The 12,870-nt window shown below is 49.3% G+C and overlaps 1 protein-coding gene across 4 annotated transcripts in view; it reads left to right on the top strand.

The window, feature by feature from the left end:
• The window catches only part of PARVB (parvin beta), a 111,506-nt gene that overhangs the window by 21,108 nt on the left and 77,528 nt on the right, over window positions 1-12,870 (top strand). The window contains exon 1 of one of the 4 annotated variants that reach the window (XM_036931360.2): window positions 1,932-2,124. The exons of 1 other annotated variant lie outside the window; for it this stretch is intronic. In XM_036931360.2, the coding sequence (XP_036787255.2) occupies window positions 1,947-2,124 (178 nt within the window). In that variant the 5' untranslated portion in view covers window positions 1,932-1,946. Of the gene's footprint in view, window positions 1-1,931; window positions 2,125-8,991; window positions 9,222-12,870 lie in introns of those variants that run through there. 2 more of the 4 variants (XM_036931364.2, XM_036931362.2) reach the window with 2 other exon arrangements.

Here is a 12,870-nt window from a genome sequence, read left to right as displayed (position 1 = left end):
AATTTTATGTTATGTATATTTTACCACAATTTAAAAAATAAATGAAAAAAAATTCAGTGTCTGGGCTGCACGTGGACTATTGTGGCTGAGTTTTGACCTCGAGGCAGGGGGGCAAGGGGCAAAGCGCACAAACTCTGGGGCTGGGTTGCCCAGCTTCCAGTTCTGCCTGCCGCCTTCCCTGCATGCTGAGTCTGATGGGGCAAATTACCCCACCTCTCTGTGCCCTGGCTTTCCCAGTCTGATGTGGGGGTAACATCAGGTTGTGAGCATGACTGTTAAATGCCCAGAGGTGGCCCCTGAATGTGCTCAGACGGGTAGGTGGGTGAGACCTGGCGGTGGAGTCCTGGCTGGGTGGGGGCTAATGCTGAGCGTTTCTCCTCGTCTCATTTTTATTCTGTGCTTGTCTCAACCTCGGTTTGAAGCTTGCAGTTCCATTTGTGGGACAATTAAACACATTTAAGAGTAAATTAAATTAGGGGATTTGGGATCACTAGCTAAGTAAATTATTTTTTTGAAAAAATGTAATGTACCAAGCATAGTGTCATGCTCAATAAATATTTGTTAGAACCAGGGATCATTATATGAGCCAGTCAGATCATAGATAATGGGATTATTTGGTTCTAAAACTAACGAATCGACCATCAAGTGGCACTGGCTGCCAAAACATAATCTGCATGCTTGTAGAAAACCCGAAGATGAGAGAAGAGGCTCGTGCTAGATTTCAGCCAAGAACACGGCCCACAGAGAGCTGGCACGCTGCGTCCCAGGAGGTGTCCAGGAGGGCGTTTGTGACCATGGTCCAAAGCCTGGATTTACTGGCAGTCTGAGCAGACCTGTCTCAGGGGTGCACCTGCCTTAGCCAAACTCAGGAGACCAGTGGATAGAAGCGGAATGCCCGCTTTGGGGTTGATGGTGTGTCTGCTGTGCAGCTGGGACCCTGTGCCTCAGCCCTCAGCACCAGGGCCAGTGTGGGGGTGGCTTGGAGTGGGGGGATCCGTCCTGCCTTCTCCTAGTTTCTGATGGTTCCTGCAGTGGTGCCCTCAGCTTGGAGATACATCTCTGCTCTGTTGTCACATGGTCTTCTTCCCTCTGTGTGTCTGTGTGTCCAAAGTCCTCTCTTCCTATAAGGTGGGCCCGCCCTAGTCCTGTGCGACCTCATCTTAACTCGATCACACCTGCAAAGGCCTTATCTTCAAAGAAGGTCCCATTCACAGGTGCCAGGTAGATGTCAATTTTGGGGGGACACTATTCAACCTACAGTGCCCTGCACTTAGTAAGTGCCTAGATCTGTTAGTTACTATTATTGCTATTGTTATTGCTTTCATTGCTGGGGGAGTGATGGAGATAAGTTGTAAGCACAGCGTTGATCATATTTTTTCTTGATTCCACACACTCCATGGTTCATCTTGAAGTCTGTTCTGGTTTCAAAGCGAGGAGAGAGAGGGACTAATTGTTTTATCTCTTTTCATTTGAAAAAAAAAACCTGAGAAGCTTGTGTGCGCACAAAGCCCACAGCTTACAAATTGATAAACCCTTCTAGGTTAACTTCTGCCTTATAATTTCATTCTATACATTTTTTCAGCCATAAGATAAACAGCAATTTCTTCTGGCATACAATCCTCTAGTATAAACACCACTCCCTGTCAGCCTTGGGAACTTTAATGAATTTTAATAGTGTCCCATTTTTGTTCTTAAGGTGGGAAGAGAGATAGCCATTGCCACAAAACTGTGGGTGTTGGGTGTAAATTCAAAATATCTCGTACTTGGTGTCGATCAGATTGGCTGAAAATAAAACGTGTTGTACATCTCTTCCTTTAAAAAGTCTTCCTTAGCTTGTTTGACAGGTGCAGAAGGTGTGTCATTAAATAGATGCAGACAGCTGTCACTTGGTTTTAAATAACCTTGTCATTCTGCTGGCGTGTTTGCTAAGCATCATGGAGGGGTAGATGGGAGAGTCCCAGGTCGGATTTCTGTCTTCTGCTATGTTTTCTCTCCTTGTCATCAAAAGAAGCCTTTTTGCTTATGTTCTGAGAAGGTGGAAAGGATTCACAAATGAAAGGCGGCTCTTGAATGAATGTTTCGTGGCTGATTGTCACAGGGACATTCTTACCTCCAACCTCTGGGGCGAGAGGAACTGCTTTCAATAGGAGACTTCTCAACATTTGAGCAGGAGAAACATGGGCTGAGGGCAAAAGTGTAAGAAATTGGTGGTGGGAAACGTGGTTGAACCTTTCGAGGGTCCAAATCCTGGTGTTCCGGCTGTAGCACGATGACACCCAGTGGGACTTAACTGGGTGAATGGCATCTGGGAACACACTTATATGAGACACCAGCACCTAGACAAAAGTTGGAATAAACGCTGAGCACAGACCAAAGGGATGGAGTTTGATGTTGCTCATGAGGACAGGTGGTGATGGAATTGTCTGCTAGGGTAAGGTGCTCAGTGTAGCTTGTTTCTTCTTAAATGTAGTTCATTCTCATTGTTTGCGGTAGTTATTTCTGTAAATTCAACACCAACACTGAATTAGCAGACACTGAACTGCTGCTCGATTCTTTAACTTGGTTTGTTTGGAGTTTTTTTGCTATCAAGTTGTATGAGTTCTTTATATATTAATATGTATTTTGGATATTAACCCCTTACCAGATTTTTAATTTTACAAATATTTTCCTCCATTCAGTAGGCAGCCTTATCTGTTGATGGTTTCCTTGGCTGTGCAGGAGCTTTTTAGTTTAATGTAGTCCCATGTGTTTATTTTTGCTTTTGGCATTAGGTTAGAAAAGTCATTGCCAAAACCAGTGTCAAGGAGATTACTGCTTATTTTCTTCTAGGAGTTTTATGGTTTCAGGTCTTGGATTCAAGTCTTTAATCTGTTTTGAATTGATTTTTGTAAATTAATTGACCATATATGCATGGGCTTATTTCTGGGCTCTTTGTTCTGTTCCATTGATCTATGTATCTGTTTTATGTCACTACCACACTGTTTTGATTACTATAGCTTTGCAATATAGTTTGAAATCAGGAAATGTGATTCCTGCTTTTTTGTTCTTTCTCAAGATCGCTTTGGCTCTTTGGAGTTTTTAATGATTCCATACAAATTTTACGACTGTTCTGTTTCTGTGAAAAATGCCATTGGACTTTTGATAGGAATTGCATTGAATCTGTATATTACTTTAGGTACTGTGGACATTTTAACAACATTAATTCTTCCAATCCAAGAGCATAGAATATCTTCCCATTTATTTGTGTTGTCTTCAATTTCTTTCATTAATGTTTTGTAGTTTTCATATGCAATTCCTTGGTTAAATTTATTTCTAGATATTTTATTCTTTTTGATGCAATTGTAAATGGGATTGTTTTCTTAATTTCTCTTTCTGATAGTTCATTATTAGTGTATAGAAATGCAGCAGGTTTTTGGGTATCCTGCAACTTTACTGAGTTCATTTATTAATTTTTTGATAGGGCCTTTAGGGTTTTCTAAATATAATATAATGTTATCTGCAAATGGGGAAAGTTGTACTTATTCCTTTCCAATTTGGGTGTCTTTTATTGCTTTTTCTTGCCTAATTGTTCTGGCTAGGATTTCCAATACAACGCTGAATAAAAATGGTGAGACTGAGCATCCTTCTTTTGTACTTTATCTTAGAGGAAAAACTTTCAGCTTTTCACTGTTGAGTATGGTGTTAGCTATGGGCTTGTCATATATGGCCTTTATTATGTTGAGGTACATTCCCTCTGTACCCACTTTATTGAGCATTTTTATCATAAATGGATGTTGAATTTCGCCAAATGCTTTTTTTCATCTTTTAAGATGATCATATTTTTTTATCCTTCATTTTGTTAATGTGGTATGTCACATTAACTGGTTTGTAGATGTTGAACCATCCTTGCATTCCTGGAGTAGATCCCACTTGATTGTGGTATATGATCATTTTAACGTACTGTTGAATTCAGTTTGCTAATATTTTGTTGAGGACTCTTGCACCTATGTTCACCAGGGATATTGGCCTATCATTTTATTTTCTTGTGGCATCCTTGTCTAGTGTTGGTATCAGGGTAATCTGGCTTTGTAAAGTGAGTCTGGAAGAGTTCCCTCCTCTTCTGTTTTTTTGGAAGAGGTTGAGACAATTTGTGTTCTTCTTTGACTCTTTGGTAGAATTCACCAGTGAAGCCATCTGGTTCTGAACTTTTGTTTGTTGAGAGGTTTTTGATTACTGATTTAATCTCCTTACTAATAATTGATCTGCTCAGATTTTCTATTTTCATCATGATTCTGTCTTGGTAGGTTGTATATTCCTAGGAATTTTTCTATTTCCTCTAGGTCATCCAATTTTTTAGTGTGTAATTGTTCATAGTAGTGTCTTAATGATCCTTTGTATTTCTGTGATATCAGTTGTAACAGTTCTTCTTTCATTTCTAATTTTATTTGGGTCTTTCTCTTGGTGAGTCATGCTAAAGGTTTGTCAATTTTTTCCTTTCAAAGAATCAATTCTTGGGTTTATTGACCTTCTCTATTGTCTTTTTAGTCTGCATTTCATTTATTTCTGCTTAATCTTTATTATTTCCTTCCTTCTACTACTAACTTTGAGCTTTGTTCTTTTTTCCCCCTAGCTCTTGGAGGTGTAGTTAGGTTATTTATTTGAGACTTGTCTTGTTTCTTGAGGTAGGTGTGTATTGCTATGAATTTCCCTTTTAGGATGACATTTGCTGAATCCCATGAATTTTGCTATGTTATATTTACATTTTCATTTGTCTCGAGTTACTTTTTTACTTCTCTTTTGATTTCTTCCTTGGCCCATTTGTTGTTTAGTAGCATGTTGTCTAATTTCCAGATGTTTTTAAATTTTTCAGTTTTCTTCACATAATTAATTTTCATGCCATTGTGCCCAGAAAAGATAACTTGATATTATTTCAATCCTTATAAATTTATTAAGATTTGTGTTGTGTCCTAACATATGATTCCAAGGAGGCTTAACAGAGAAAAGTATCCCATTGCCCAATCCCAGCACCATTCTATTTTGGAAAATGTTCCATGTGTACTTGAGAAGAATTTGTCTTCTGTTGCTTTCGGATGGAATGTTCTGCAGTATCTGTTAGGTCCATTTGGTCTGATGTGTTGTTCAAAGCCACTGTTTCCGTATTGATTTCTTCTGGATGATCTATCCACTGATGTAAGTGGGGTTTTAAAGCCCCCTATTATTACTGTACTACTATTTCTCCTTTTAGGTCCTGCTCAAGTTCAATGACTGCCATTGTCCAAGTCATCTCAGAATCCCCAGTTCTGGCCAAGTCAGTATGCTCTGTATTACCACATTCTGCCTCCCTTCCCAGGCCTTCTCCTGCTTCCAGTGTCTGTGGCAAGATGTTCAGTGGCCCAACGTGTGGTCTCCTGGGGTGTAACTCCACTGTTGGTGAGACAGGCCTGGGATAGTTTTTGTGGGCTCAGGTAGGCATTCTCATCTGTCTCCTGCTCACGCTCTGTCATGGATGGGCAGAGGACCAGTATGAGTGGTGCTGGGATTGGGCAATGGGATACCTCTCTCTGTTAAGCCTCCTGAGGATCACTTGCGTGATGCTGGCTACATCAGCACTCTCTTCCTGCTGAAACCGCCAGCCCCTGGGTACATAGCTAGAACTTCCTTGTTTGGTGGCAGTCATGCCAAAGCCGTGGTTCTCTATGTGAGTGTGTGGTTCCCCGTGGCTCTCTCTTTCCTTGGTTTCTTGGACTCCTTTTCCTCTGAACATGTTCTGTTGGGAATAATACATGACCTGGGGTTGGCAGTGCCCAGATGGAGGCCATGTTAAAAGAGTAGAAAGAAACTCAATTACAGTGCAGGAAACATTTGGGTGCTTGCATTTGTTGAGGGTCCAACTGGTTTCCCAGAAGCTGGGGTTAGTGTTTAAGAATCTTCTAGAGCTTCAGATCCAGAGGCTCTCAGAGGTTGATGGCATGACTTTGAAGAGGGGCTGACCTATCCCGGGGCTGAGAGGGTTCCCTGGCTTTGAGATGTGTGGCTGTAAAACATCACTCAGCTCTTCCAAGAGTCTGGGTGCTTGGAGCTGGAGGGGCCTTTACAGGTTATTCTCTGCATTGATTCCTGGGTTTAATTGATTGTACGTACTGACTGGGGCTTTGGTGGAGGAAAGGGAGTGGCATTTATTGGGCTCTTACATTGTGTGGTGGGAGTGAGGCCTAGGGTCTCCCCCACACGCAGCTCTCAGAGCACATGTGGGGGTGCGCCTGGCCTGTCCCACCAGCAGACAAGCAGGGCCCCTGAGAGGCTTGCCTGAGGCCCATCCTGCCTGAGACCGCTAAGAGGAAATGGAAGTCGTGAGACAGCAAAGGTTTATGGAGTGACCAACAGTACCAGGCCGGTGGCTCCAGTGGAATCTACACCTTATTCAGTCACCATCCAGGTGACCCTTTGTCCTGAAATATTTTTGTCCTTCAACTCAATGCTTTGCTTTTTAGAACTCAGCATGTTAGGATTGCCAGTTCAGGGCCCATGACTGATGCAGCCAGAAGGGAGAGTACAGACATGGCTTTCTCCTAGACGGAAACATTTCAGTAAAGAGGTAGAATTTGCACTTACTTAACTTCTAGCACTTTACGTTGAGATGGGTATAACCTGCCTATAACAGGAAGAAATGGGTAACTTGTGCATGGTTTAGTTTTAATGACCTTACTAACATGGTGCCTCAGCACGTAGCAGTCAGTGGAATACTGCATTTATTTAATTGTTGTCTTTCTTCCACTTTGATACTGCTCCCTTGCAGGTGGGCCCTCTGTCTTTCTCACTGCTATACCCATACTTGAGCAATGCCTGGCATGTAGTAGATGCACAGCACACATCTGGGGATGGGGTTCTGACTTTGAGCAGCCTGGTTAACCCCCTAAAACCTCAGTTTTCTCAGTTTCTCACAGTTAAGTGGGGTTGGTGGTAATAATAATTCTTGTGTTGCTGCCTTTGTGGGCTGTGAGCAGAGCCAAATGAAATCATGCACGTGCCATCCCTTAATTTAGTCACAAATGGCACGAAAGGACCTGAGCTTTTCCTGCCTCGCCCAGCATCACAAATCCCCAGTGCCTGGCAGGTAGGAGGTGCTCGATGAATATATGGTGAATAAGTGAAACCTAAGCTGTATTAAAGTACAGTGGTCTAAACTGGGCTCTTTAAATAAGACCAAGGGGCTCCTGATACTTTTATAATTTTTCAAGTGCACTGTTGGTTTCTTTTTATAAGCCAGGCAGTGATTCCTTTCTTGACTGACCCTCTGTTATTTTTGCTGCCTGAGGAGTTGAGCTCTGGCCCCTGGCATCTGCTTGGCCCACTTGAGATGTGTGGGCTGGGAGACCCCCCGCCCCTGCCCTTTGTCTGTGTGCAGACCGGGCACCTCTGGTCAGATCCCGGCCATTCTGTTCTCAGGCTGGCGAGGGCCCTCCTTTCTGAGCCCCCGGATGCCCTTGCCCTGCTCCTGCAGAGGCGGCAGCTCCTGGGGAGCCCAGTGCTGTTGCTGGCCTGGCCCCAGGCTCTGTGTTAGTGTCAGTTCGCTCAGCTTGTCCTAACAAAGCACCGCAGACTGGGTGGCTCACACCACAGGAATTTATTGTCTCACAGTTCTGGAGGCTGGACGTCAAAAGTCAGGGTGCCAGCCGGGTGGGTTTCCCTCCTTGGCTTGCCGAGGGTGTCTTACCTCTGCATGTGCATCCCTGGTCAATCTCTCTGTACCCAAATTTTTCTTTTTGTAAGGATACCAGACAGGTTGGATTAGGGCTCACCCCTCTGACCCAGTTTTACCTCACCTCTTTAAAGGCCCTGTCTCCAAATACAGTCACATTTTGAGGTAGTTGGGGTGAGGACTTCAACATATGAATGTAGGGGGCACATCATTTAGCACAGACATGAGAACCGTTAAGCCAAGGTCAGCCAGCACTGGGACTGCCTCTGCCTGGGGTTTCTCATAGCTGCTGCCACAGGCCCCTGGTCTTGACTCTGCATGACCCTTCATTTGGACCGTGTCTGTGGGTGGGGTGTGGGAGGGGGCCCGGGGGCCTGGGGGCCCGGGAGGGTGCGACCTCGGGGGGTGCTCACAACCGCTCGCTGTCCTGAAGCTCCTTCCTCACACCCTGCTGGGCGGGAGGGCCACCTCCGAGCAGGCTCTCTCTGTTGGGATTACGTACTCCTGCTTAAGCAAACCCAGGAATTGGTGTTAATTAAGCAACACCTGCGAGCAGAATGTGTTCCCATTGGCATTTAGGGATTGCTAATAGTTATCGTAAATAATAGCTAATAGTGCTTCGTAGTGCCAGGCGCTGTGTAAAGTCATTTATCCCCACGGCAACACCATGAGGTCAGTTACTGCTTTTAATCCTGTTTTATAGCTGAGGAGGGAAGGCACAGACAGGTGGCCTGTCCAGGTGGGTCACCCAGCTGGTTTGTGCCTGCGCCTGGTTTTGAAACCAGGCTGTGTGTTCAGTGACCAAGGTGGGGAGAAGCTCTATTCCTGCCCCTGGCCCTGCATTCCAGGAGCTTCCTCGGTCCCTCCGTCTGTCCGGGCAGCGAGCACCGCCGAGAGCGAAGTCGGCCTCTGCACGTCGGGCGGCCTCGGCCCGGTGGCCACTTCCTGCTGCTGCTGTTTGATTTGTGTTGTCTTGGAAACGGATGACAAGTGTTCCTTGTTAGCACCAGACCTCCTGAAGACGATGGGACCAGGAGGGGCTGCGGGGGCTGGGTGGGCCTTGCACGGCCAGGGTCGGGCTGGAGACCAGAGCATCAGACCCGGGCCGCCCTACGACCCCGTCCGCCCTGCCCCGTGGCCGCTCTCTGGGCCCAGGCGAGCTGGGAGGCTTCTCCGAGGCCGGAGTCTGCCGCCGAGTTTCCACTGAGCCCAAAGAAGGTGCCGTAGGCCGCACCCCAGAGTGGACAGGCCACTCCCTTCCTTCCTTCTTCACGCACTGTGGGCTTGTTTTCCAGTCTGTTTGCCCGGGAAGCCGCTGGCAGTGGAGATAGAAATAAAATTTGTGGTCAGCAGAGTCCTATCACCTAGAAACAACCCAGTCCCCGGCGGCCCGGCCCTTTGCGGCCTTCCTCTTCCTTCCTGAAGGCAACTCTTCCTCGGACTGCAAGTCACCGCGCCCCTGCCCGCAGCCACATGTGCCCGCCGCGCCTGTCGCCACCACCCCCGGCCGCGCTGCTCGCGCTCCAGCCACCACCCGTCCGCAGTGAGTGCCCGGCCTGCTCCCCTGCATTTGAGCGGGAGCTACACCCCCGCCAGCCCCTTCCCCTCCTCTGCTTTGCAGGGGAAGGTTGTTTAGACAAGAATGGGCCTGGGCGGCCTGTTCCCGGGAAGGTGACCCGGACGTTGGTGTGAGGACGACGGGGATAAGGGTGTCCTTGGGCTGATGGCACCTTGGCCCCCGATCCAGGCACCTGCTTTGGGCAGCGAAGCGTGTTGGGAAGTTTCCATCACTCTGGTGGGTCTCGGGGGTCTTGGTGTTGGCAGCGTTTCCAGGGGAAGCTGAATGTAGGGGTCTCTGATGAGCTGGGGTTTCTCTTTAATGTGCTCCTGGTTCTGCCTTTTCCTGTTAACTGGCTGCTCTTGGCCAGCGTCTGGCTTCTCCTGTCACCGCGAGGTATGGTCCGTTCTGCCGTCTTCAGGAGGCAGCGCTTGACAGAAGGAGCTTTGCCCTGGGCAGCATGGGGGTGCGCCCAGCTCTGCCGTTATTAGCACCGCCGTGGCACTGGTGCCATCCCTCTGGTGCTCGATTTTCCTGCCTGTGAAATGGGGACAGTGGTACAGGTGATGTGTAGTGAGTTTTTTGGGTCCAAGGGACAGTCCCAATCTCTTAAACTGCTTCGTCTAGTGCAATTCTTGTAACTTTATTTTACGGTAGAGAACACCACCGCCCAGAGAGGCTAAGTAACAGGCCCAAGGTCACTCACACAGCAGTTGGGAATTGGAGTCAGGGGTTACTTGGAGCTCTTAACCTGGGCTTACAGGCCTTCTCCCTTGGGGACAGAGTGAGATGGTGGCTGTCCAAATGCTCCTGTGCCTCTGACACCAAGGAAGCTCCTGGCCAGTGCCCCTTGCCCTCTCTGGTGGAGAAGAGAGCACGCAGTTCCCTGGGAGTCTCCTGGGGCACCCTTAGCAGGAGGGACACTGGTGCTCAGTCTGGAGGTGACCAGGACAGGAGCCCTTCCCTTGAGAGCACAGCCTGATTTCTGGCTTGATCATCCGTGGTCTTCCAAGCATGCCACTCTGGGTGTGTGGGGACAGTTCTGGAGGAGAAAGTAGCAGTTGAAGGAGGGGGGTCAGGAGATCGACTGCAGGGAGGCTCTCAGCTCAGTCTCTGAGGCAGCTCCTCAGAGACAACAGACCTTTCCACAGGGGCAGAGAGTAACAGACTTGGCACAGCTGGGAGGGGGGCAGGGGCGGGGAGGGGCGCAGTGTGGGGACTTAAGAAATGAATTTCAAAGCTGTGCTGAATGTTTTCTCTCAAAACCCAACTGCTGATGTGAGGAGGGGGCTGGGAAACTTTCTGTTAGGAAAGGGATCCCCAGGCTCTGAAAGTTGGGGACCTGAGCTGAGAGCACCCCTCCATGGTGGCCCCGGGGCCGCCTACCCCACTTCCTTGGCCTGGTGATCAGCCCCCTGCTCTGCCTTTGCATCCAGAGGTCTTTTCTGGAAAAGCTCTTGTCACCAATGTCGGTCACCTCCTCCAGGCTCGAGGTCTGCCGTGCACGAGGATGCAGACGCCGTGGCTGGGCTCAGGTTAGCCGCTGCGTGTTTACGCTGGGTGCGCCAACTAGTGGGGTAGGCAGGGAACAAGTCCTGGCTCCGTCATGGCCTTGGGCGGGTTTCTTGACTTCCTTGGTAAATGGCGATAATGAGGTAGCCACTCCTGCATTGGCGACCCCTGCGCCATGCCCGTGTGGACCGGAGCCGCTGCCTCTGTGTCTTGGGCTCTGTCCCTCCCAATCGCTGGCTGTGCTCTGTCCCTCCTTCCTCCTCGCCACCTATTTCCCAGTGCCTGGGACCAGGAGAACTTTCTAAGGTTTCTGCAATGTCCACAACTTCCCCATGTTGCTGTTATTTTACGGATAGGACCTGGTGGTCAGGGGGACCAGACTTGGTCCCACTGTGAGTGTCAGCCCCTAGCTGCCTCAGCTGGGCAAGTCCCTGCTCTCTGCGCCTCTGAGCCCTGGTGTGCAGGGGCACCTGCCCCTCACTGTCCGGAGTCCGAGTGAGGTCGTGGAGGAGGATGTGGGGCAGGCAGGCCCTTGACAGAGGCGGACTTCCTCCCTCTGCAGAGACGGGCCCAGGAGTCTCCATGCCCACCCTGCAGGCCATGTCTCGCTGCCCATTCGGGTCAGGGGATTTCAAGCTGGGCGCACAATGGGACAAGAGAAGGGAACTTGAGTGAAAGCTCGAGGTCTGCTGATCGGGACTTTGGAGGTCCCCTCTCTTTCCAGCCTGTCAGCCCTCCTCCTGCTTCAGATGATCCAGAGCATACTTCCCTACCCTCTGGGACCCTGGGAATGGAGACGGGCACCCTCTCCTTCCACTCTGTGGGCCAGACTCCTCCAAGACTCGGTTCCAAGTTTACCTCCTGCAGGAAGCCTTCCTGGACTGCTACCCTCTCCCTCGTGGGTCCCCAGCATTCTCATGGACCTTGGGCTGGGCCTGTGTCTGAGTCCTTGCCCTGCCTAACCCCAGCCCTGGCTGGTGACCAGCCCACACACCTGCACACAGCAGGCCCTCAAAACTATTTGCCGAGCATTCTGAGGGCCAGCTCTGGTCAGTCCTGTGGTAGGCATTTGTACCTGCTTCCCATTGCATCTGTACCCCTGAAGGAGGCATGGTTATTGTAACTCCAGGGAGAGGAAATCCCTGGGGAAAATACCTCTAAAACCCGAAATCAGTCAAAGGGAGAAATAAAGTTTAAAACCTGTTTATTGCTTACAAACTGTGGTCCAGGGCTGACTCTCTGCTCCGGAAGAAGCCAGCAAGCCAGCCTCCTCCCCTTAACCTCTCAGGTTCAGACATGCCCTGCCCTCGGTTGCCCAGGTAATTAATTATCCATGGATATGGAGATGAACTTCTCTCCACCCCTGAGGATATGCAAATAAATGCACTAAAGCCAGGCGGGATATTCTGTAGATGTTACAATTTTACCCACAGTTATGGTGCGCATTTTACTCAGCTATTGAGCGGACCTCCATTACGGACCTTCTAGGTACCTGACCTTGTGCAGGGCTTCACGGGGACAATGTGTCTGTTCAAGTTGGAGATGGACAATGGAGTATTAAAACAAAATAGTAACTGAATGTGAGGACTTGGGGGCAGAAAGGAAGCTAGGCGCTGCGATGGTCACCGGGGGACTTTGGGGTGGCTGGCTGCGAGGTGTTTTCTGGAAGCATGAGAAGGGACCAGTCACCTGGAGCTGGGGTGGGCCTTCTGTGGATGGACGGAAGGCAGCCTGCACAGGTCGGAACAAGCCCTGCCGTCTTGCAGCCCCGCGACCCGTTCTGTCACCCCCGTGGCTGACTGGGTGAGCAAGGCTGGCTGAAGAAGGTCCCTTGGCGCTGTGACCCTGGGCTCGTGCCTGCGCGGTGTGCAGGCAGCAGCTTTCCCAGCGCAGGATGTGGGCTGCCCCTGCCTGGCCCCCAGCCGTCCCAGAGCTGCCCCAGAGCACGCAGCCTGCCAGATCCCAGGGGCTTCCTTGGGGAGGCCAGGGCGTCAGGCACGTGGCTGAGCCTCTCCTAGCCCCAGGGAGGCAGGGGACGCCGGGTGGGGGACGTTAGGCATTACTCACCGCCTCTCCCGAGTCCTCCCAGCCACCCGGCCAGGCTGTTGGGGTGTGTGGGCAG

The sequence above is a fragment of the Manis pentadactyla genome, chromosome 10 (genome assembly GCF_030020395.1).
Source record: "Manis pentadactyla isolate mManPen7 chromosome 10, mManPen7.hap1, whole genome shotgun sequence".
NCBI classification, from domain to species: domain Eukaryota; kingdom Metazoa; phylum Chordata; class Mammalia; order Pholidota; family Manidae; genus Manis; species Manis pentadactyla.
The sequence above is the reverse complement of the archived record's forward strand: the minus strand, read 5'-3'. Positions and strand labels throughout refer to the sequence as shown.